Here is a 26,151-nt window from a genome sequence, read left to right on the forward strand (position 1 = left end):
CGGTAAATGCGTTCTTGGATGACAATTGCCAATTAGCCCTGACCACACTCCCTTCTGGTAGCGGTCTGAGGTTGCTTTGCTGCCTTCCATCAGAAAATTACTTCAAATTTTTAAAAATGAAATTGAAAACTACAGACCACAATTGTGCAAAGTTGTCAAAGTCTTGCAACTCAACTCCTCTTCACAGAGCATTGGTTTCCCACAAGAGGGACGCTGCACTTTATGAGTAATTGCTGGGACAGCTTTCCCGAGAAGCTGGGAACTCAGAGACCGGGCTGTACCAGCGCCTACACCGCCATCCACCGGCCTCGAGCAGGTGGCGCAGACGGCGGCCCCGCCGCGGCATCCCGGGAACCGAGTTCCCACGGGGCCAGACCGACAACACCCGCTCCAGCCCGCCGGCTCCGCACGCTCACAACTGGCGCTAGTCTCAGCTCAGCGCGGCTGGGACGCTCGCGCACCCCGCGGCCTCCGGGGCCCTAGAGACGCGAGGGCGAACGGCTTCACACCAGTCTTTGCTCCTGCTGGTTCGGGGCAGTGAGGACCGTCCCGCGGTGCCCTTCCTTTGCTTTGCCTGCCCAGTGAGGGGCAGACTGTCCCTTCCCCGGACTGGACCAGAGCCCGCCAAACCCCAGCAGCTCCGAACCCGCGCTCCCGGAGCCGGCTGTGCCTGGACGGGTAGCCGCGAGCCCCGGAAAGTTTGCACACAGGGGACACAGACGGCCCCAGCACCTGCCGGCGGGCGGGTTCTCGGGAGCCAACGCTCAGAACGCTCCCGGGAGCCAAGTGGTGGCCAGGGAGCCAGGCGCGGATCCGGGCGCTAAGCTTACGTCTTAAGGAGAGGAGCTTACGTCTGGGGCGGGTGAGGCGGCCGCGCAGTCCTTCCAGCTGCCAGGCGCCTGCGACGGGGGCGCAGAGGGCGACCCGGGGGGCTGCGAGGGGCGCGTCCCGACGGCTTCACCTGCAGCCTCCACTGGCGCCCGCGCGACCCCCAGTCCCCTGGCTGCGAGGAGGGAGCCGGGCGGAGGGGGTACTCCGCACCAGGGCCTGTAGGGCGCCTGGCGAGGAACGCAGGACCTCCAGACCCGGCCGCCGCCGCTGCTCACGGACACACTGCCCATGACTCGGTGATTGCTCCCGGGACGGCCGCGGGGCGCCGAGGGCCGCACTGCGGAAGAGCTCACCGACGGCCAGGGAAGGAGGTGGCCCCGGGGGAGGAGGGACGGAGGCGGGAGGGCTGGCCTTGAACTCGCCAGGTCTCCGGGGCCGCGCAACCTGCCTTGAGGGAGGGGTGCGGATGGCGGCTCTTACCCGTTTCGGGGCCCCGGCTCGGCGGTAGCGTTCTTCCGGAGCAAGGGCAGGGCACCGTTTCGGGAACATGTCTCGCCTAATCCTGCCCACTCCTATCTCGGTAGCTTTTCTCTCCTGTACGGGTCCCTGAGAGAGGCACCTCGGATGCCTTTCTCTTCAGTCAGGAAGAGACAAGTTGTACTTCGGGGGACAGGAGCTTCATAATTTGTCTGTTCGACAGATCCCACCCGCGGACCACTCCCTCCCTTGCCTCACGTCTTGGGCTGTACCCGTAACAGTCCTGGATGACAAAGCCTCCACACCCCCGCCCCCTTTTGCATTCAAGGAAGTTTCTCTTCAGAGGCAAACTGAAAGCCAAGGGTCTGAACTCTCCCAAAATCTTACACTACTCGGGCAGCAGAAAAGGACGGGACAGTTAAGTTTGGACTATGAAAGAGAATGGAGGGGAGAAGAGTTTGTTTCCAAATTCTCCTTATCATAGCCTACCATTTCCTTTTCGCCATTGTAGCCAAGCAAGTCAAAACAACTGCAGGCACTGACAAATACCACGTTATTTTTTAAAAAGATTTTACGTTTTGAAGGCAAGTATTATTTGCATTAGGCAAATGGAAATTTGCTTTCTGTTATAAGTTTTGTAAAGAAACTGCATTTGCAAGACTGCCTGAGTCTTTGCCCGGGCGGCAGGGACAGGGTAGAACCCAGTTTGCGACCATAAACCTCCTTTGGGATTTTCTGATTCAAGGAGTCAGGAAACGCTGCCTGTCATTCACAAGCAGCCTTTTCCTAAACCAGCATCAGGAGAGCACTGAGGTACTCAGACTGCAAAGGTAACTTTACCATTTGATGATCCAGGCAACCGTTAAATGTTTGGGAAAAAAGAAGTTCATTGAATTTTTCTTAGAAATGATTTTTTAAAATCCAATTTCAGTCAAGGAAACTTTAAAAATTCATGAAGTTATAGAATAAATCTATCTTCATTATTCAGAGGAGGCACAAAATGTCATTATAGTCAACAAAATGTGTTTCTTGACTACTAAAAGTTATACATTTGAGAAATGGGGAGGAAATTGGTATTTTGTTTTTGAAATGAGATACAATGTGGAAAATGTTGGGTCCCTGAATGGTTTGAAAACTGATTCCATGTTCTAACATGAGACCCAGAATGCAGTATCTGACAAGTTTATAATTCAAACAATTAAGCTTATTATGTGCAGCATCATATTTTACATGCATTTTTTTTTACTTCAGACCAACCACTGTGAGGTAGGTGCAATCATAATCTTTATGTTAGAGATTTTAGAAAGCAGAGAGATTTAAAGTAAGCAGTTATCTCTATTATGTAAAGACAGTAAGTAGGTGCCCTGGTATTCCCAGAGACAGTGTGATTTCAGGATTGTGTTCTTGCTAAAATGCTACCTCATCACCACCAATCACCCCCAGGGCAGCCAAAATGAGAATCAAGACCCTAAGAAATTCATCTGCCAGCTCCACTATGGGCAAGTGACAGTAGTCTTTCTGGGCCAGTTAACTCAGTCTATGAAATGAGAGCACTCACTGAATTCAATCACCAAGGCTTCTACAGAAATTCTGAACCATGTGTGAGTTTCTATTTCATTTCCTTTCTTTTCCACTTTCTGCCCTCTAGTGGAGGTGGCTACAGGAACTTTGAAATTAAAATAGCCCTCTCTTCCATTACTACACAGTGTTCCTGAGAATTAAAGCTGATTGCACTGATGGTGCAAAGAATTCCCTATACTTCCTTTTGTGAGGGAAACCAACTAGCTTTAGTTACCAAGAGCACCAGAATGAACATTTGAAGTAGGTATTCATTGCCTGAGGGTGATGATGTAAAAAGTGAAGGTAAAGGTGCACTTCTGGATTTTTTGTGATGAACTTAAGTCTCAAAACATAGTCAAACTAATTTGAATATGCAATGTGTTCATGGCAATCTTTAAAGGCCTGTTTCAATTTAAAGTGACAACCATCTAGTTTTTAAAAATAGTTTTGAAAAAGAAACATTTCTAGGTCTTTGGAATTTTTATTATCTAGCATTTGAAGCATATATCCAACTAGTTACAAGGGAGGAATCAAAAGATGAAGTGAATGTTTAATAATAAAAAACATATTCCAGAAAAGGACAATTGCCAAGAACAATGGGATAAGTGTGTTCAAAGGGGGTATTTTGAAGTCTGAGGTGGGTAAATGGCAATGTCTTTTACTGTAATAAATTTCATAAACATTCACCATGTTTTCGATTACCCCTTGTTGAGCAAACATTTATGGCAATTCTGGCAAATAAAAACATTATGGTGTGTCCTCTTCCACCTTATTCTCCCAACCTGGCACCATGCAACTTCTGGCTCTTTTCCTCTAAGGGCTGAAGCTCAGAAAGTCACCCTTGGCAATGAGCTGACCCCTACATGTGTGACCCTTCTTTCCTACTGCTACCTTAACCTGGCTTAGTCCTTAGTTACCTGCTTACTTGGAGGGACCCAAGAATAGAAGCAGAAGCTTCTATTGTACCAAGCATTGAGAGAGAAAAAAATCCTTGAAAGGAAATTGAACACTTTGAATCTCTCCATGTTGGGTCTTTAAAATTTCTACAGGTTGCTGGGCATGATGATGCACATCTGCAATCCCAGCACTCAGGAGGCTGAGGCCCACAATTTTAAGGCCAATGTGGGCTACACAGTGAGTTCAAGGCCAGCCTAAACTATATAGTGAGACCTTGAATCAAAAAAATAAAATTCTTATGAGTCACCTTTAAACACTAACAGAGATACATCTATATTTGAAATCTCCAACATTTGTAGCCTAACAAACTTCTATACAAAAAGCAAGTTCAATGAAATTGTGTCTCAATAAAGTTCCTTTGGCAATTTCAATAACAGTTACACCTATTCAGTAGTTTAAACTTAATTCAGGTGTTAATAGTAAAACTGAAGTAAAAACACTAGGTGTGCACAGATCTAAATGTTTAAAGTGAAAAATCTTAAAAGATTTCAATATAAATTCCATAAATTTCAAATAGGAAGCTAAAACACTATTTTTACATTGTGTAAGGCATAATGTAGAATGTTACACTGTGCTAAGGTCACAGGTAAATAGGAAACTAAGACCACAGTGTTCACAATTTTATCTATGCCATTCTTGGTGGTTATTTGTTAACTTTTTCATTTTCTTCTTTAGCTCAAACTAAAGCATAAAGGACAATTTGTAATACTTTCAAGGCCAATTAGATAAGTATTTAGACATTTAGCCTCACTTCACCTTTATAAATTTTTTATTAGTCCATGTTTGTGGTACATACTACTCCTCACTTATCATGGGCAGTGTACCTGGCACATCTGAAGTTTTTTGTTCCCTACCTCTCCCTTCCCTCCCTTTTCCTTCCAACTCTTGGTCCCCTCCCCATTTGACAAAACTATTTCCATTTTTGTCTCTTTTTTGTGGTTCATCCCTTTTCCCTCCCCTCCCTCTCTCTTTCCAGCTCTTGTTCTTCTTCCCACTTGAAAAAGATCTTACCTATCTATCTTTTGTTTTGCTCTTTATATTTTGGGTTTCTCACATAAGAAAAACCATGTGATATCTAAGCTTGTGTGTCTAATTTTCTTCACTTAATATTATGGTCTCAAGGTGCATTCATTCACCTATGAATGCCTCTATTTTTTATTTTTTGGTGGTACCAGGGATCGAACTCAGGACCTTATGCTTTTGAGGCAGGTGCAGTACCACTGAGCTAAATCCCCAGCCCTAAATATATTTTCTTTATCCATGTATCTGTGGATGGACATATAGGCCATTTCCAAAATTTAGGTATTAGAAACTGTGCTGCTATAAACATGGGTATGCCTGTATCACTGTAATATGATGACCTTAACTCCTTCAGGAAGATACCTAGAAGGGGAATAGCTGGTTAAAAAGAATTTCTATTTTTAGTTTTTAGAGGGATCTTCATATTGTCTCCATACTCATTTCCACAGTGGTTATACTAGTTTATACTCCCACCAACAATGCAGAAGGATTCTGTTTTCCCCACAACCTTGCCAGTATTTGTTATTATCTCATTTCTTGATGGTGGTCATTCTTTTTGGAGATGAAACCTCATTGTTGTTTTAATTTGTATTTCTCTAATACCCAGCAGTGTTCAATAATTCATGTATTTATTGGCCACTTGTATTTCTTCTGAGAAGTGTCTATCCTCGCTCCTGTTCCATTCATTCCACTTCAGCTTATTACGCAGCAGTTTCTTCAGTATCTTCATGTCATTCATCCAGGGCAATGGGGAAGCCATGAGAACAGCAGTCGCATGTCACTGAATCTCAGTGCTACCTCAACTCCAGCCTGGAGAGCCTCCTGACTTACCTCCCCCCACCCCATCCTGCTTTTGCCCCACTTTTACCCTCCTCTGTCCCGTCTTATAAAACCGCAGCCATCTTAAAACCTTCAAGTTCTGTCCACTGCAACTAGGAACATGCCTCAACTCAGAATGTGAATTTCACACCAGTCCTTCCATCTGGTCCTCAGCCATGCCAAGCATCTGCCAATTTATAGACTTCGTACTTAAGGCTTTCTCTGAGACTTTTCCCTCAGAACTCAAAGTGGAGGTATTCAGGTCACGGCTCAAATGCCCTGATCTCAGACCAAATTAACTCTTCTAAATTAGCTAACGTCCCTGCTTCTATCACTTTCTATACCTGTTATGGTTGTTAACTTGCGTGGGAATGCCCAGCTGGATGGAGGCAGCATGGTTCTCAGCAGAGAAGACCAACTTATGGAGGCTTGTTGTCTGAACAGTATAAAAGGAGAATGGGAGGAAAGATTACAGCTGATTTTCCTTGGAAGAGCTTCGTTCCAGCTGCTTTTCTTCAGAGGAACTCTTGTCTTTGCCTTCACTTCGGATGTCATCTCTTGGCTTTCAGTGCAGATTCTTCAGCTTGCAGCATTGGACTTCCAGCCTGCTCGTGCAGACTCTTACCACCAGCACCAGCCCTTGGGCTTTCCAGTACAGAGCCTTCAGTCTTCCATCGCAGATTCCTCAGCCTCCTAATACAGACTTGCATGGCACACTGCCATGGGCTCCAGGCTTTCGGCTAGATTCTTTGGATTTCCAGCTCATGGACAGATCTCTTTCAGTCTTATACATTTGACTGTGGGAAGATATTGTCAGCTAATCTTGTAAATTTCTTAGCAGCAACCTGATAGGATCACCATTATCTGCAGTATCTAGATAGTTCTTGTCATAAAAGAAACATATCTGATAACTCAATGAATGAATAGCTGTGACTTTGGATAAATTAAGCTCTGAGCTGGCCAAATAAAAAAACAACAAACAGTTCAATTTATCATTCATTTAATTTCCTTCCTCTGCTCACTAAATTCTTCCCCATAAAGCAGGAGGAAAAATGAAAAAAGAAAAACTTAACATGAGCAAAAGTACAACAAACAACTGACATAAATTAGGCTTCAGGCTTGTTTAATCAGCCAATATTCTCATATACATGAAAATGGATTCACACACAAATCCTTGGTCATATTTAACATTCATTTTGGTTAGAGCAGGTCCTATCTTGAGTGTATGGATCTGATTTAGAGATTCCAACATACCAACTCAGTAACTCCACTATTAAGAAAGGTATAAAACAAAAACAAAAAAACCCTCAAAACATAAACCAATAAATGAATGAATGCCCTTTCCGCACATATGCCAACATTTGATTAAAAAGAATGACATTAAAAATTTTCCAGATAAACCTAAAATTTTTTACAATCTTCCTTTGAATTCCTGATTAAAAATACACTTCTACCACTTTTCAGCTGGATACTTTTTAGCATCAGTTACTGAATTCCACATCAAGTACAGACTAAAATTTTATATATTGATACTAATGTCTAACCTAAAATTATAGGCTCCTAGATCTTTTAAGTAATAACAAATATTCTACATTAGAAATTTGGTATGAAAAGTTTTAATGAAAATATTAATCATACAAAAATTAAATAGCAAAACTACTTAAAATGACATACAATTTCAACAAAATTGGCTGTTATTTGTTTTCATAAGAATTATTTCTAGCTACCATCTACCTAAAATTGTGGTAAAAAGAAATGAGAATTCCATACATAAACCCTGTGCTCAGCACATATTGCTCATAAATATTAGTTTTTCTTTTATTAGCTTTAAAAGATACACACAAGTTTTACAAAACATGTCAACTTCAGTTGAAAGCTACTTGCACAGGAAACAGCCATATGTGAGGAACTTAGCCTGGCATTTGTGGAAACATCTTTTCTGAGGAACACACTATATAAAATTTATTCCTCACTCACTAACTTCTAAAATCTAATAAAGCTTCATGTTACATTTTAAGAGGTTTTTTAAAGAATCACTTTTTAAAAAATGTACAAAGTTACATAATCAAGAAAAGTACTAAGTAACTGAAACATTGAGAAATATCCCTTTTACTGCACATATGGCTCAGTCAGTTTCATCTGAATTTAAAAAATAAAAACTGATTTGAAATATTAAATGAAACAACTAAGTTACTACAAAGAAGCACAATGAATGACAAACATGTAACTCTGACATATGAAATACTTTACAATTTCAGTCATGCTTTTACTTTAAACAGTGTTATACTGCCCCTTCTAGCATACTAATTAAGATAAAGCCTAACGTTCTGTCCTATCAACAACTGGAGGAGAATATAGAGATGAATGTGAACATATATTATTTTCTACAATATGCCTTGCCTAATATCACAAACTTAACAATTTATCTAAATTCAATCTGAGGTATATTAAAAGATGAAACATTGTATTTAATCCATAACACGGGCGATGTACCATGCAAACACTACCACTGCAACTCCACACACTGAAAGAAAATAATATTTGTATTTTTGCCAAAATGATAGCTCAACTGCCACTTCATCTCTTTTTCTGTTCTTCTTCCGACGACCCTTCAGTCTGTTTTCAAAAGCCTCCAGTTCAGCCTAAATCAAAAGTTTAATTTTTATTAAATTCAATGTATACATTTATTGGAAACTTTCCATCTAAATGAAAATAAATCAATTTGGAAATATTTGAACAGTAATGATATAAATATGTTAACCTGATTGTAACACCTCTCTCCACTGCTGACTGTATTCAATAAATTGAGAATTAATTTAGAGAGGCAGAAAGGGATCTGGAGAGTGACAACAGATTATTTCAGAATGCAGGGCTAACTTTAAAAATAAATATTAAAGCAGCTGATTAAATTGGGGACCTATAAAATATAGACATCAGTTTTATACTTCAACACCATCATATTTTAGTAACAGCTCCTTAGAAGTGCTAAGGTATGGCCAGTGAGAAAATAAACTTACAACCATTTTTTGCAATTCAAGAAATAAATACTAGTGGTTTTAGTGAAGAAATTCAAATGAGTAATGAGAAAAAATAATTTAATTTTTCTCTTTATCAAACATTTTTTTTAAATACAGTAAAAATTCTTCAAGGAATAAAGATGTTTATACTTTAGTGTAAAAATTAAAGAACTAAAAGTAAGTTTTAAAAAAATAACTGGGTTATAGTCATCAAATGTGAATTTTTATTCTACTGCTAAGTACTTATTAAACTTCTATATACTATGATATTGTATGACACACTATAGTTCATAGTTACTAAAATGAGTTATTGACAAAAATATATGAGTCTGTAAATTTTTATATAATAGAAACAAATGTAAACTTCAGTTAATGTACTCATTAACCATAAAACATAAATGAAAAAGGCCTAACAGTATACTTCATTTAATATAAAGTAGCATTCTTTCATGAGCAAAAAAACCAAACTATTCCCAAGTGGTTGTTACAGAGAGAAAAAAGTCAAAATAGCTTAAAAGCAGCCAAACTTGAGGACCACTGACAGTAAAATAATTGATGCTAAAATGATGACCCATAGTTTACAAGTAAACATTAGGTTCTACACATTCTGCTGAAAGTCAGTAAATAGGAATATATTTTAAGATTTTCATCCATAATGGCCGATAAAATGTTGTTAGAGGATATCTTATTCTAATAATTTAATCTCCCAGGATTCCAGCCAACCTGTGTTTTACTATACAGTTATGACTCACCTGACATACAAACAACTTGGGTTAATTAGGTTAACGGAAGATTCATCTGCCTCTTGTTGTCTATAGCATCTACCCAGGTGAACATCCAGATCTCAGCTATACTGACAACCAACTTGAATTACAACCAGCCCTTGGGAACTGATCAAGTTTGAAAGTCAAAGGTCCACTGTATTAGCTTTTGTAATTTATTTTGGGGATATAGGCAAATCAACTGTACAGAATAATAAAACATCAGAGGTCATCTTGGCCAATCTTTGCCACATGAGTTGTTCTAATGTCCTCCCTAAGTCATACAAGTTTCAGCCCCTCATTCATAAAAGTGGTTAATTTATAAAGCATCTCAGGATGCATATTAACAAGTGTTAATTACACATCATATTAGAAAGTGAAGCCACTCTTTGGAGTATACAATCAGTATTTGAGCAAACAGGAGGTACCAGGAATGTACTTGTTTGCTAGGTCACACAGAAGACAGTCTTACATTTGAGGATCTAATGGAGATAATAGGGAATATATTATTGAAACAAATGTAGTTTTTGCAACTCAGTAGAAAACCTCATATAGTTTAATGTGAGTGAAGACATGGGCTCCAGAAGATGACTTACAATGATGATATAACACCCTCTTTTCTACTCCCCCATCAAAATAAGACTTAAAACTCTTATGGCTGGAAAGTGAATGAAATTGACAAGGAAGTAAATTGGAGAGATAGAAAATATTTTGGAATATGCAAGATCTATGCTTTCTGTGAGTTTCAGAATACCTGAAACGAGGTAAATAGATGGTTCGTTTTTGTTTTATAGGAACTATGTTATATTCAGTTCAGATTAGAATTGAACAGCTCATTTGTATTTGGCATATACCTTATGTTTCCACAAAATTAACAATGAAGCCAAGAGCCACAGACATTAAGAAACATAAATTATTTTGTTCAGTTACCTGTTGTCTTCGTCTTTCCTCTTCAAGAGCAGCTTTGGCTTCTGCTTCTTTTATCTATTTATATGCATTTAAAAACAAATTGAAATTTTAATTATCAAATTTTATAGAGAATTTTAATATCTTCTCACCCAGGGTCTAATAACCTACAGCAAATTTTGGAAGTCTCATATTGGAAATTGCATAAAGAAATGTAATACTATACTGACAAGTTTTACCAAGACACAATCTAATAGATTGAGAGTGGTAGTGAAGGGAGCGTTACTCCTCAAATATTTCCCCTTAAGTATATTAGACATTACATCACAGTTCTAAGTGTTAAAACACTGTAAACTGAAATAATTTGAAATTCTAAGTTTCTCCCTTAAGTTACCATATTAAGAATCTAGAATCAAGTATTAAATATTAAAATTCCCTAGAGCTGAAGTTGACCATTTCAAATGCTTTATCCGGAAGGGAATCCTTATAGTTTTTAACAAAATCAGGAGTTTATTCATTGATTGGGTTGACAGAGGAAAACAATAACATGAAAAATACCCCCCAAATCCTCCTTTGTATTCTTTTCATCTAATTTCCAGGAGACTTATGCTAGCATTGAAACAAGTGACTGTGACCCAGAGCAAACTAACTGCATGAAGGATGAAAACTTGGACAATGAAAGGATGGACAATGAAAAACAATGCCCTGGATTCAAAATAAGCTCATAAAACTAGACTTTTATAATAAAAGCAAAAATATGAGATTTCAAGTTTTTTTAATAAGCACATAAATAAATGCACAAAATAAATAGAGAAAAGCCATTATCACATTTAAAAAGATACTTAAGATATTACCTCGGATGCTTTCCGTTTCATTTCCTTGCATGTTGTGTCACATTCTATAGAAACCTGATTTTCGCGTACTTTATTGCATTGAAATTCCTACAGATAATCCAAATTTCAAATTTTAAATGATCTTTCCTTCAAATTCACAATTGTATCCATTAAAAAACTGATATATATATTTATCATTAATGTTTAATGATGTTATGCTGATAAACATAAAATATCTTTGGTTCAAATGGTGATTACGCCTTTATTTTCTCTCAGCTAAAAAAGCGAATATTAAATTAAAATAATCCATTTAATAATTATTTACTAGGTGCCACTATCAACTTGGCCCATTTTATTTTTATTCTTTATTTTTCTTTACTGTCTTTTGTTATTCCTCTACCTTCCAGGGAATAAAATGTTGCAGAACAGTTCTACCTAACACAGCTTTCTGGGATAATAGAAATGCTCCAAATCTGTACTATATAGAAGAGTAGCATTAAGTACACACGGTAACTGAGCTCTTAAAATGTTACTAGTGCATCTGGGGAACCAATCAAATACTTAATACATGAAACAGTATTAACACGAAATATGGTAAATCAAAGATCAGCAAAAAACAAAGTTTCAAAGGAATCCAGGCTGCCATATGCCAACAGGGAAGTCCAAGAAAAAAAACCACTATCTTTTCCTTCACAAGTTTTGTTGAACTGTATATGATTTGTTTCCACTGTGCCTTCCAATCATTAGTCTTCACCTGTTTACTCCTCATTTCTGTTTCTTTACCTTAAAATTAATTCTTTCCAAGTTTCAGTGTTATTTTTTTAGGAAGCCATACATGTGAGGTCTTTCAAAAGAAACGTTTTCAAAAGATAATATTAATGGCAAAAAAAGTTTCATGCGTTAGAACAACAAAGTTTAATTCCAGACCATTTCTTAAATTATGAAACCCACTTTATCACTCAAAACGTGTTGCTCCTTCAGAGTCCTCACATCTAAAGCACACTGATTCTCTATCCAAGCATGGAGCTTGGTTCCAACAGAAAACAATCTTTGTTAAATTGAAGAAAATTAAGTTGCCAAAGCTGATTTTTAAAAATAAGCATTTACAGAAATAGGCTCTTTTTAATTATAACAAAAAAGGTTCTATGGCCGGGGATTTAGCTCAGTAGTTTTGCCGCCTGCTGTGCAAGTGCAAGGACCTGAGTTCGATCTCTGGTACCAAAAAGAAAAAAGATTCTAGAAAGACTCAAGATGAAAAGACAAAAAAATAAAACAAAGAACATACCGACAAAGCCAAACAAAATAAGATTAATTTACAAAGAAAAGTATTTTCAATTACTTAGAATACGTACCTTTTTTATTCTTTTACAAGGACATCTAAGTTTAACTTTCTGGTTGCAATTAAAGGGACACTGACCAGGATGACACATCTCTTTGCATCTATGACCACAAGGAAGCTAAAATAAAACCAAAATAAATCAACTGCATATTTACATTTTGGTAATATTTCACAGCAGGTCTCATGGCCACCTTTGTAGCTAGTTATAGCCATGCGACTAAGGATCCAGTCAATGGAATGTGTGCCTAAATGTACTTCCAAACTGTTACTTCATGTATTGGAAATGAGAAAATCTGCAGCAATAATGAAAACTATGTCAAGGGGCAGAGCTGCCTGGCTGGCTGGATCCCTGGAGGAGTAACATATGAAACACAGTGACACAGCTATCACCCCTATACTATTATATGAGAAAAAAACTTCCTCATCCTTAAGGTACTGTGTTGTGTTATAAATAAATGCTCATTTTTTTACTCTAAAACATTTATCCTTGACATTATGTATTAATACATATTGTTTAGGTAGTAAAAACAACTCAGAAATTGCCAGGATGTCTAAGTGCTCCTTATCACTTACTACCTTCCTATTCCAGTCAAGCTTTCAGATGAAACATTCACTCCCTTTGTCTATTCAAATCTTATTCACACTTACTGACATAGCTTAAATTACCACAGTGAGTTTGCATATGCAAACAATAAATCATGTAAGAGCTCTAAGATGTTGTAACACTGCTTGTACTGTCTTGAACTGTGATCACACACACACAGCTTTTTTTTAGGCCCTTTCTTTTTTTTTTTTTCTTTTTTTTTAAACAAGTATGGAAATCATCGTATGTACCAACATCTGGAATTGGTTCATCCAAAAGATCCAGTAGGTGTGTAGAACTATTAATGCTGCCTCCATTTGTCATTGTATAATGAGTTCCAACTGCTGTGTCACCATCTAACAAATTATCATCTTCAAAAGTCTGAAAGTCCATAATAACACCTGCTCCATCTAAAAGTTCCTCATCACTACTTGCACTTGTTATACTGTTGTAGCTGTTTCTATAGTAGCCTCTATGGAACAGCTGCTCAGACTCCATTTAGCTCTCTGATTATCTCGCAGCTTAGAGGCATAGCAAAATCGGTGGCTGTTTTTTGTGCTGCCTTTGGATTCTGCATCTGTTTCAAACCTAAAACCTAGCTACCCTGGGAGGTTCGCCTAGAGAAAGCTTGACACACAACGAAAACTACTGCAATTTTCTACTGAAGAGGTTACATAAATTTTGCTAGGTGGGATTTTTTTTTTTTTTTTTTTTTGTCCTCTTTCATACACGGGAGCAGCATTAAGTTAAATCCTCTTGCTATGAAGGACCCTAGAGTCAACCTGCTTCTCTCCAAAATTAAAAATAAAAATCCCCAACCTCACTTCCCTCTCAAAAGACTAAAATTGAATCCATGGTCCAACTCGGGAGGAAAGTAGGATGGCTTTCAAGCCACCAAACCTCCCTTCCTCATTTTCCAGCCTGATTCCGGGTTGCGGGCAAACTAGGGCTGAAAAGGGGGCTGTGGTTCTGGACCGGAACGGCCCTGACTCACGGAAAAGGAAGAGAGGCAGCAGGAGTCCGGAGTCCGACAGGTACGTCGCTAGCCTAGGCACTTTCAAAATACACTATCAGTCAGATTAATTTCAAAATCAGACTATCTGGAAATGAATCACAGATTCTGTTTACTAACTTAGAGACCTTAGTCAAGTCACCTGGCTCTTCTGTTTCACATGTAATACCGTGATGAATAACAGCACTTTCATAAAGCTGCTGTGAGGATTAAACTGTGTTCAGGATTTGTGGCTATTACACTCAAAGTTATTATTATAAGTTACTTGAGGGCAATGGTCTTCAAACTACTGACTCTACTCACTTTAAGAAATTCAAAATCCCTATCTTATAGTATGGCAGAGTATCGCTAGAGAGTGAGTTTTACTCTAGGCACTGCTGGACCACTTCAGTTTTGTTATTCCCTACACAGGTAACACGAGGCCTTGAACACTGCATAACCAGCACAATATTTATCCACATATCAAACACCTAGCACCCAATGGTTATTTGAAGTCTTTGTGTTCCTTAACTTTAGTCTTACAGTTCCCACAGTGCCTATAGCCTGATTTCATAAAGAAGCCACACATTAGGCACTGGGTGACCACCTACCCTCTTTCCCCTCAAAATATGCCTCTATACCTTCCTGTGCTTTCCTTACTCTCTGAATTGCATCTCCTCTGAAAATAGCTGTATACGTAACTCGTAATCAATGGTTCTAGAGAGAAAAATGAAGAAGCAAATAAGAAATATTCCAAAAAAATTAAGAAAACCTTGCAAAACAATACTGTTTGCAGATAAATATCCATACTATTAGCTATGTGCCATAGCTAGCACATACACATTGCTTACTATATACTGGTACCTTTACAAACTGTTACCTCACCAAAACACAGAAAGCACCCTGAAATGGGAATTACTGCTCTTATACATGAGCAACTAGAGCTGCAGAGAAAGTAAGTAATTTGCCCAGGTAAAAAGTAACACAGCTTGCATGGGAATGATAAAACCAAATTCAGATATAAGTTTTGAAATTTGAAATAACACATGATGTCACTTACACGTAGAATTTTTAAGAAGTTGAACTCAAAAGTAGAAAGTAGAAAATGGTAGTTATCCAGGGCTAGTGTAGGGTCAGGGTGATGGAAAGATGTTAGTTGAAGGTACAAAATTTCAGTTAAGACAAGCAGAATAAATTCAAGAGATCTATTGTACAATATGATAACTACAGTTAACATCAAGGTATCATATTATGAAAAGAGGAGATTTTAAGTACATTGACCACAAAAAAGTGAGGTCATACATAAGATAATTAGCTTGATAACTTTAATTCATATATATTTCAAAACATGATATATATAATAAATATAATTGTTTTTCAATTAAAATTTTTAAAGCTTTTAAAAATAATTTAAGCTGTGTTCTATGTGGATGCATTTGGTTTCTCTTTGTATCTTCTAAAGAAAAAAGTAGAAACACACATATATGGCATAGTTTCAAGATGTAGTTCTTAATGGCATCTTTGTATTTTCATTGAAATTCAAGCCTAGCTGGGTGTGGTGGCACACACATCTACAATTCAAGCAACTGGGAAGGCCGAGGCAGGAGGATCACAAGTTCAGCTTAAGCAACTTAGCAAGATCCTGGGGCTCAATATTTAAAAATGAAAAGGGCTGGGGATTGTAGCTCAGTGTGAAGGCTCTGGGTTCAACCTCCAGGACCACAAAATAATAGTAATAATAATTTTAAAAACTCATATCTAATTAAACCATCTACAAAACACAGAGCACAGTGTATATGCAGTGGAGCAGGAAGAATATGTCATGCCATTTCCACATTTCGTTTTTCATACACATTCAATAAACATTTACCAACCAGGGAGCCAGGTAGTAGATATAAACACAAATATGATGTCCCTGCCCACAACAAAGGTACAGTATGGAGAGGAGAGCAGGAAATAAATGGAATTTATAAGAACCGAGAAAATAAGTATCTACTACATTATAATTTATAAGAACCTTGTACCTTAACTTTTATTATAAGGTATCTACTGGATTCACAGTGACACATTTCTTTTATTATAGATTGAATCTGTGGTTCAGTGGTTCTCAAAGTGTGTTTCTGGGCCAAAAGAATCACCATTACTTATGAGTGTAACTCTTAGGCCCCACACTACAAAACAAGAAACTATGGGATAGGACTCAGCAATCTGTTTTAACAAGCCCTTGAAGTGATTCTGGTACATATTAAAGCTTCAGAATCACTACTGAAGCCTCACCGATGTCAAGAGGCCACAAACCAAAATGACTTCTACTGGACATAATAAAATCCACCTGTGCAGGCCTACATCATCCCAAACTATAAGCGCCATGTCAATTATCACATCCCAACCTATGGATCCATTTTCAAGGAAGTCCAAGGATACTCTAGCAAGACCAGGGAGCTCAGAATGACCTAAAATTCAAAATCATGAAAATGGGTACTAACAGATAATAAACTGCACCTGTTCATCTAGGCTCACCGAATATCACAACAGCATCACCACTCAATGATACACTGCAAAGCAAGAACTGAATATCATATTTCTACCTGCAAAACCATATCATTACTGAATCAGATTAAATGTAAAATATTCTCAGCTGTTTATCTGAGATCTGAACTAAGACAGAAGAAAATTTATTTTAAAGGAATTTTCAGATTTGAAGAATCCAGAAAATTAAATTTGAAATGTCTCATGCATTTTTATTTTCATTTATATAACTGACAAGATTATTAAAATAATCATTTATTGTTTGAAACGGTCTTTCCTTTCATAATCTTAAAATTCTCAGGTTCAATTTTCAAATTCTGAAATAGAAATAAAGTGGTTCAAATCTTGTTAAAAGGAAGCATTATTAACAAAAAGGCACACCATGCACTGATTGTTGTAGATTTAATCAAAGATTTGTATTTAAAACTTAACTGTCATCTCACACATTAGGTCAAGAAATATTCAGGTGATTGCAGAAAGACAAAGCTTACAGGAAAGAGGTACTATTTAGTACATTTGTAATCAAAAAGATTCCTTTTGAAATGTTTACTCAAATAACAAGGAGCACCGCCCTTTCAGATTAGTTCCATAAAATGAACTACTACCATTTCTCAAATTATCACTGGTTCGTTTTTTTAACTATTTTGTTTGTTTGTTTGTTTTTGGTACCAGGAATCAAACTCGGGACCTTGTGCTTGCATGGCAGGCACTAGAACCACTGAGCTAATCCCCGGTCCTTTTTAACTATTCTGAACAATTTTTTGAACCACTTCTGGTACTTCTATAGTTGGAATACAATGCTTGTATAAGCAACCAAACATTTTTTTAAAAAAAAACCACAACCTGCTGGGTATGGTGGTGCACACCTTTAATCCAGCACTTGGGAGGCTGAGGCAGGAGGATCTGAAGCCAGCCAGGGGTACACAGTGAGTTCAAGGCCAACCTGAACTACATAGCAAGACCCTATCTCAAAAAACCAAAAACAAAACAAAACCAAAAACCCACAACTTCCTATATGAATGCTGTATATTAATGATGAATGACACCAGTACCAAACGCCACAGTGAAAATGTACAAAAGTGTATCTTCTATGATAGCATCTTCAAAACACTGTGGAGGGGAATGTTTCTCATCCCACTCTTCCCCACTACACACATGCAAGCACACATACACATGCACACATTTTCTTTGTAATAACTTACTATGAGTCTACTCTCTACAGTAACTGCCTATAAGTCACATGGTTATTTCTCTTTGAAGCCTGAATTATGTTAGGGAGTTAACACAAGGTAAATATTTTATTTGCATAAATCCATCTTTAAAATAGTTTCTTTTAAAAAAATCTTCAAATGGTTATTCCTAGTCCTAATATCCCCAAATTCCATAAAGAAATGTGCATTTATCCTAACCACGTTACATTTTTACAGCCATGAATCACTCATGAGACTCACTAGAAAAGACCTGAAATAAGATGAACAAACAAGAAAGAGAAAGTCCCAGAGGAAAAAGTGCCCTAGGAGCCCAACTGAAAAGTTCCTATTACAGCTTACCTCTTTAGGGCACTGATTTTTGCAACAACTGAGGAGGTTCTTTTCATTTAAATCAGCTGTGGTTATTTTTCTAAAAACAGAGAAAGTTTTGATGATAGTCAAACCAAGTTGATTTCATAGCACAATTTTTCTAAAAATATGAGGAAAAAAGCTCTTGTAATTCACAATGTCAAATATATCCATAAGTATATTTCACTTTTCTTGACATATTTTATCTAAACAACTATCTTCAAATTACTTCATGTTCTGGTAATTCAAACTATCAAGACAACAAATCAAATATCAAAAAGGCAATTGCTATAAGAAGGAAGTACAAGACACACAAAATAGCATCCATACTTGGCATCTCTTATAGTTCTTCCATCTTTCCCTATGGATCAATCATTGTAACTTTTAACTGTAAATCATCATTAGAGACTACATAAAAAATTTAAAACTATTTAATATGTTACTTTAAGTTAAAGAACTCAGACTACCCAGTGAGAAATGCAGTAAGTGTATTAGAAAAGCTTTTTTTCAGTTGTTTTTGGGTATGCTATGAGGTATGACTGGAAAAGAGTTAATTTCAAATTTTTAAAAAATTACTCAAGACACATTACCATTAATGCCCCCCACTCCACACACACTTAGGTTATCATTCTTGCCACTTTCTAAAGCAGTTCTGGAAGTCCTCTTTCATGTCCAGTTGTGCTGTTGTGCTGCCTCAATTTTCTGAATCAATTCAAAATGTTCACCTTTCATTGCCACTTTGACTTTGGGGAAAGCATCAAAAGAGGCACAGTCCCAGATCCGAGTGAAACATCCATAATGTTTTTACAAGCCTGCTTTTCTGTTGGATGGCACTTGGAAACATTTTTATCCATATTTAGGATCATACCCCCAGAAAGATACTCAAAAAAGAGGATTCCCATATCTGCTTCAGAAAGTGCAGAATGATGAAATAAGTGTGTTCAAAGTGAGAGGAAGCATTTGGAGAGAGATTAATGGCATTGGGTCCTTCATTGTGGTATTTTTTTTTTTAAATCCACCATTTATTTTTATACCTTGTATTTACTAATGTAATGTTAGCAACTCATTTCAGTTCAGCTTTTGTTTTCATGTTTGATTCAGAAAGTCAAAAACATCAGAAAAAATTACTTTTTAGAAGAATTGCAATAGACAGTAACTAGCAAAAACTAAAATTCCCTATCATAAACATTTCATTTCCCTTTACCCATTACTTTCTTCTCCTTTCCTTTATTTGTCTTTTCCTGCTTTTCCTATTTCCCTTCACTAGACAAAACTGCCAAAGTAAACTATAAATTCAGCCTCACTAATGTTAATTAAAATTACTACATCAAACGTTTATATTAAGCTTTAAAATGTACTCTATAATTATATCTCAATTTTCCTGACAAAGTTTCACTTAATACTCTGAAGTATTTATACTGGCTCTATTAAAAATTGTTGCATATTCTCCATTCTTATAAGGATGGTGTTAACTTCTGAACTTAAAAGAGTAGCATCATTTTGTTCCTGTTACTCTATAATTTAGAATAAATTAGTTTTTCAAGCTTTGTGCCTTTTATGTCTACTTTCTAAAAAGGGATTTAGACAAGCTGAAAAGGACTAAATGGAAAAAACATATGAAGTAACTCACTGAAGTGAAAGTAAATGAAATTACAATGTTTTATATATAAAAACACAGTTTAATACATATTTGTAGAAAAAGAAATACCAATTTCTAGTAATTATTTCTCAAATTACCACTGTAAGTCTTTTCAGAGAGCTAGGAAAGTTCTGGATAAACTGAGCAGAAAAGAGAAGTGGGTACAGAGCTAAAATCACACCAAGAAAAAAACGTCCACCCTAGGTGGGAAAATACTACCAAAAGCCCCTGGTGAATGAAAGCATTAACTAAAGAGATAAGCCTTCTAAAAGCAGCACTCTGAAAAGAAGCATCTTTAAAAGATTACATGATGAAGAGGGAAATGAGCAAGAAGGGAAAATTAGAAACCTGAAAGACCAAAGAAAATAAAAAGACACTTAACACTTCCTCCCAACACCACACTAAGAAGTGTATTTCAAAAACTATATTTTGCTACACAGACAGAATAGAGGGACAAACAACCCAAAACCAGGACAGCTCTACCCATAAAAGTGAAGACATATTCCAGCTGATGAAAATCTCTTCCTACCTCACCATGATGCCAGCATACACAACCCCACCCCCCAATTCAGATTAAGTATTCCACATTCGAAAATCTGACTGGAGCTGATTTTGGGGTCAGGGATATTCAACATAGACTTTAGTGATTGAACACTCCTAATCCAAAATCTGACAAGCAAATATTCCAAAATCCAAAGAACTCCAAAAGCTGAAATATCTCTGTTCCCAAGCATTTCAGATGAAAGATGTTTAATCTGTATAGTGCAAAGAAAAAGAAAATGGGCTGGGCATGTAGTTCAAAGACATAGCATTCTGCCTAAAGTGCAAAAAGTCCTGGGCTCAATCCCTCCAGCACTGCAAAAAAGAAGAGAGGGAGGGAGGGGGGGAGGGCAGAGGGGAAGGGAGAGGGGAGGGGAGAGGGAAGGGAGGGAGAGAGGGAGGGAGGAGAGGGGAGGGAGGGGGAGGGGGGGGAGAGAGGGGAGAGAGGGGAGGGGGGAGAGAGGGAGAGAGGGGGAGAGAGGGGGAGAGAGGGGGAGAGAGGGGGAGAGAGGGGGAGACAGGGGGAGAGAGGGGGAGACGGGGAGACAGGGGGAGAGAGGGGGAGACAGGGGGAGACAGGGGGAGAGAGGGGGAGAGAGAGGAAGAGAGAGGAACAGACTGGAACAAAGAAGCATTAGAGGATTTGAAACACCACCACCTGTGCAGAAGAGTTAAACCCAAGTGCCTTTTCTCTTCTGACTGTGCTTTGTATCATTCTGGTGTAATAAAAGACAGCCCTTGGTATGATGTATGCTGGGACTGATGAGCCCACCTAGCAAATTATCAAATCTCAGAGTGGTCTTGGAGACTTGCCGCACACCACTACCTTAAATCAAAAAATCAAACTCTAAGAACCTAAATGAGGAAAAAAAATAATTAGAAATGCACAAAAGTTAGGTGAATTCAGGAAGGCAATTTTTAAAGATAAAAATATCAGAAATGAAAATGAAACTACAAGCTACTCATGAAAAATATACAGAAGAACATACTTGAAGAAAAATGTAATAAAGATCCTTGACGTGACAAAGTGAAACAATTTGGAAAATTTAAAGAAAGCTGGGAAAGAAAAATGTGTCAAAAAGAAGTGGTTGAATTGGAAAACTGAAAAAGATACAACATACATACAATTGTTATGCTAAAAGAAAACAAAATAGTAAATGGAACAGAACCAGCATTTCATTGAAAACTATACTAAAATAAAAATACTGAATCTATATACAAAAAGGTAACTGAGAAAATTTATACAAAAATTTACACAAAACTATTAACTCTCAGAGTCACATCTTAGTAAAACTAAGGTACGCTGGGGTGGCCCGCTTTCTGGTCCCCCTTCAGTCTCTCTTGGGCAGGGGCTTTATTTCTTCCAATGGATTTTTTTCCTGTTCTTGGCCTCTGTTGTTCCTGGGGTTCATTCATCAATTTTGGAGAGCACAAGCTCACTTTTCGGATGTCTAGTGGGTTTGGCAGTTGCATCTCTTCCCCCTATGTCATTTTGGAGGTTCCACCGAGATTACTGGTCGGAGGTGGGAATTTGCTTTTGTTCCATGGGTTCTAGCTTTGGTCTTTTTGCTTCATGGATTGTAGCTTTTGTTTCATAGGCTCTGGACATTTGTTTCATGGATTCTGTTTTTCGTTTCATAGATTCTGGTTTTTGTTTCATATAGATTCTGGCCTTTGTTTTGGCTTTTGTTTGAGTGGTGTCTTGATTTTGGGTTGTGTGTTTTAAATGTTTCCAAGTTTTCTTATGCATTGTCTTGTTAAAATTGCATTTTATTCTTGTTTTGTATGTGTTGCATTTGGACTTGGTTGCTTGAAAATGTTGAGAAATGGGTCTCATGAAATCATCTCGGATGAAGGCAGTTCAGGCTTTTATCTGTCCCTTGTAGAGCTCCAAATAGTGGTTACTCTGCCAGCTGGGGCAGCTGCCACTCTTGGGCAGGGGACAGGTTTCTCCAGTTGTCCTCTGGTGGGTCCCCACGCCCATTGACACCAGTGGTGGGTGGAGTGCTGACCAGGCGGGCGGTTGGGTTCCTTTCGGGGATGGATCTCTGGTTGTGTGGAGCTGGCAGGGGCTGGGGTGGTGGCTGGGGGATCTTGGCCAGGGCTGCTCTCTGGCGGGTTCCCAGGGGTCCCTCAGGGGAGGCTGGCTCCCAACAGCCCATCTGGGTAATCAACAGAGAATCTCCACATCTTGTCCCTGTCTGGACTCCTCAGTAAGGTGAAGGGGGAACTCTGTCAGTGAACATCAGATATCCTCTGTCTCAGAGTGATCTGAAGCAATGCTGTCAGAGCCCTTTCTTTGGCCTCCGTTTGGGCTTGGGCTGCAGGTTTGGATTGCTTTCTCTACTACTAGTGGGATGTCTAGACAAAGGTAGAAAATGAATCTTTGATAGATTAAAAGCTACCTGGGCCTTTTCTTCCCCCCAGGCATGGTCTTCATCATTTATGTAGGTGGGGGAAGATGCCTTTTCTGATGGGTTGTGGACTTTGGAACATTGACTGTGGACTTATAAAGTGCTATATGGTGATTTTTTGGGGATGTTTAACCAGCTTGAGCTTTATTTGGACTTTTTCTCTCTGCTAATGAGTTAAAAACTCCCCTTAAACTTTTCTCCAATTTGTTGGGAGTTCATTTCAGAATCGCTGGTGGTCAGACTGCTCCTCCTTCCGGAAGGTCAGACTAAGGCAATTCGAAACAACTGTTTTGTCTTGCACTAGGGAAACCACCAACCAGTAACTTGCATTTGTGTTTTTACATGCTAAATAGATTGTAGGACTATTTTTGTCAGCCTTTCTCTTCCTTCAAGCATGCATGTAGGAGGCTGATGCGGGTGCCTTTACTATGTAGATTGTGGCCAATATGAGGACCTATGAGTTTCAAATACTTAGTAAATTTAAAATGGACCTTAAAGGAGTACGCTTGTCTTGCTAAGGTTGCCTAGATTACTGGATAGATAACAGAAATTTCTCAGAGCTTTCTCTGCCCTAGGACCTAGGGCAGAATCTCTGAACAATTTCTGGAGGTGATCTCTTTTGCAAGAAAAGTGCCCTAATTCGACTGTTGACCTATTTTCTTCTCTTTCAGGGAACTAGAAAGCAGTGGTTTAAACCTCTTGGTTTGCTAGCAATACTTCCTTCTCTAAACATGATTGTTATGGCTGAAGTCAATTGTAACTTGTGCTTTGAGAGTACCTACTGGAGTAAGGATATGAGTTACCTGAGGAAGATGAGCTCGTGCGCTGGTGAAGGGTAGATGGTCCAGTCTGGTTTTATTTTCTGGGTCTCTCTCCAGAAGGTAGCTACCTACCCTGGAGTGGTATAGACCTTGGGGGATGCCCTGGGGGCCACAGGAATCAAGCAGAGACTTATGGGATGCCATACTTCTTTCTCTTGTTTCAGACTTGGAACTCTATATCTGAACCTCTTACTCCTTTGGAATATATAAAGGAGCAATTTAGTTTTTCTCTATACCCGCGTGTGGTATGCCTGTCTCCTACAGCCAAGTGCACAAAGGGTAGTGCTATGATGCTATCTCACAATTAGAATTATACTGTAAAAGAGAGAAAATGGTCAAAATCATCTTATGTTGAGATTTTCTTTACATTAAGAAGTAATTCTTGGGGCAGGGGTTTAGCTCAGTGGTTTCACCACCTGCTGCACAAGCGCAAGGACCCAAGTTCCATCCCCGGTACCAAAAAAAAAAAAAAAAAAAAAAAAAAAAAAGAAGTAATTCTTGCTTGTGTTCAAATGTAAACGTGGGCCATAGAAAAATGACACCTCACCCTTAAGGCATTCAGTGCCTCTAAGCCTGAGGCTACTCTTCACCCTAACCACCAGGTGCTGAGGGTGGAATTTCTAGGCCAGTTATAATTAATCTCCATGAGGTTATATCCATTCTTAGCTAAGTTGTTGAGGTCCCTCAACGACAATATCCCTTGCAGGAAGTAAATGGCAAATATGGGACTACCTGTGTTCACGTGTCTTTTTCTCCCAGTAATCTTAGACAGATCAAATGAGACTTAAAAGTTTTCAGATGACCCTGATATGTACATTGAAGTCTTTAGAGGACTTACTCAGACCTATGGACTAGATTAGAAAGATATAATGCTGCTCTTAAATCAAACATTGATTTCTAATGAGAGACAAGTAGCATTACAAGCTGCTACTACATATAGAGACAAATAATTTTGGAAGCTTGTAAGACAGGCAGCCAAGGGAATAACTGGTTCCTACTGGAACACAAGCAGTTCCCATACAAGACCTCTACTAGCCTGTCAATCAGACAGGAGAGTGAACTAGAAGATATTTTCAGGCATGTATTCTTGAAGATGTGAGAAAGACAAGAACTAAGTCCTTCAGTTATTTTAAACTGTAAACTATTTATCAGGAAAAAGAGGACACATCCCTACATTCTGATTTGGTAAAAGGAAATACTATAGTTTTTCCCAAGTCACAGTCTTGCAATATGTAAATAGTATGCTGTTATGTGTCCCCTCAGAAGAACTTTCTAGCCAAGACATCTGCTCTGCTAAATTTTCTAACAGACAGGGGTTATAATATTTCTAGTTCTAAGGCACAACTTTGCAGCCTTGAGGTAAAATATTTAGGCCTTATTACATTTAAGGGAATCCAAAGACTGGGGAAGAAAGAATTAAACCAATTCTTTCCTTTCCACAGCCCAAGACTCTAAAACAGCTAAGGAGATTCCTGGAAATTACAGGCTTTTGTGGCCTTCAGATAGCAGGATATAATGAGATTGCATGACCCCTCTATTACCTTATAGAAAAACCCAAGAGACAGACACCTTGGGGACCTCATTCCCAGACCGCACTCTAGAAGTTCAAACAAGCACTTCTAAGTGCCTAACTACAGGACTATTTCAGTTTGTATGTTAATAAAAGGTGAGACATGGCTTTGAAAGCATTTCTACAACATCAGGGAGCTGCTCAACAACCTGTAGGGTATTTCAATCATAAATTAGATATTATAGATTCAGAGTAATTCATTAAAAGGGAAAGCCCTAAACAATATAGTTAGAATACTTTCATTCTCTTTCAAGAGGCAAAAACCAGCCATTTGGGTTCTTTGCTTATTGGTTTGATTTTTCTGCTTGGCAATGCAGTGGGAGTCAGTCATAGCTTTTGTCTCTGAAGACATGTTTTGCTGGGGGTTGCAGATCACTCTGGAAAAGCTCCTGATTTGAATTGTCCTTCTACACCTGAATGGTTAAGATTTTGTTCTTCTGCCATACTTAGGGGCACTCTTTTATTCCTTCTCCACTGCCCTGCTCCTGAGAAATAACTCAGTTTGATTCAACGTACTTCCCTTTCCTGTGGCTGCTGGATTTTAAGACAAAGCTTCCAGAATACTAGAGTTTGGAGACCAGGACTGGAGGGGTGGCTGGGTTGTGAGGACGGCCGGTGTTTTGGCCTGGCCTCTTGGGGTCAACAAAGATCCAGGATTCAAGAGAACCTTTCCTACAGGATCCTACATCTTTGGTAGTCACTCAACCTCTTGAGCAGGGAGACTGCTGGGCACCAGAGGGCAAATGTACCATGTGCCAAAGGAGGGTCACAAAGGGAAAAATCTTCCACGCTTTCACTGAAAGCAACATGGTCAAGCAAGGCTGTGACCCATCCTGATGGCTGACACTGTCAGAGGAGCTGAGAAGCTCTATGCATGGTTCCAAAGTAATGCCTGAGAAAACTTAACTGACCTTGATAGATAGCAAGAAGTTCATACTGATTTGACACAGGTCTCACTTTGACTTGGTCTTAAAACACCCAACAG

At 38.6% G+C, this 26,151-nt stretch overlaps 2 protein-coding genes across 5 annotated transcripts in view; both read right to left on the reverse strand.

Moving 5' to 3' along the window:
• Positions 1-1,567, reverse strand: part of Corin (corin, serine peptidase) — a 313,304-nt gene extending 311,737 nt beyond the window's left edge. Inside the window, exon 1 of one of the 4 annotated variants that reach the window (XM_087187861.1) lies at positions 852-1,211. In XM_087187861.1, coding sequence (XP_087043987.1) covers positions 852-1,121 — 270 coding nt within the window. In that variant the 5' untranslated portion in view covers positions 1,122-1,211. Of the gene's footprint in view, positions 1-851; positions 1,212-1,311 lie in introns of those variants that run through there. The other 3 variants (XM_004849762.3, XM_004849761.3, XM_087187863.1) reach the window with 3 other exon arrangements.
• A 5,080-nt stretch (positions 1,568-6,647) lies between these two features.
• The window catches only part of Nfxl1 (nuclear transcription factor, X-box binding like 1), a 54,619-nt gene continuing 35,115 nt past the window's right edge, over positions 6,648-26,151 (reverse strand). Inside the window, exons 19-23 of the mRNA XM_004849760.4 lie at positions 18,174-18,243; positions 12,534-12,638; positions 11,203-11,289; positions 10,373-10,426; positions 6,648-8,306 (exon numbers count right to left, since the gene is read on the reverse strand). Coding sequence (XP_004849817.1) covers positions 8,133-8,306; positions 10,373-10,426; positions 11,203-11,289; positions 12,534-12,638; positions 18,174-18,243 — 490 coding nt within the window. The 3' untranslated portion in view covers positions 6,648-8,132. The remainder of the gene's footprint in view (positions 8,307-10,372; positions 10,427-11,202; positions 11,290-12,533; positions 12,639-18,173; positions 18,244-26,151) is intronic.

This window comes from Heterocephalus glaber, unplaced genomic scaffold, assembly GCF_053883595.1.
Source record: "Heterocephalus glaber isolate CG9 unplaced genomic scaffold, H.glaber_assembly_v1.0 deba00001509, whole genome shotgun sequence".
NCBI classification, from domain to species: Eukaryota; Metazoa; Chordata; class Mammalia; order Rodentia; family Bathyergidae; genus Heterocephalus; species Heterocephalus glaber.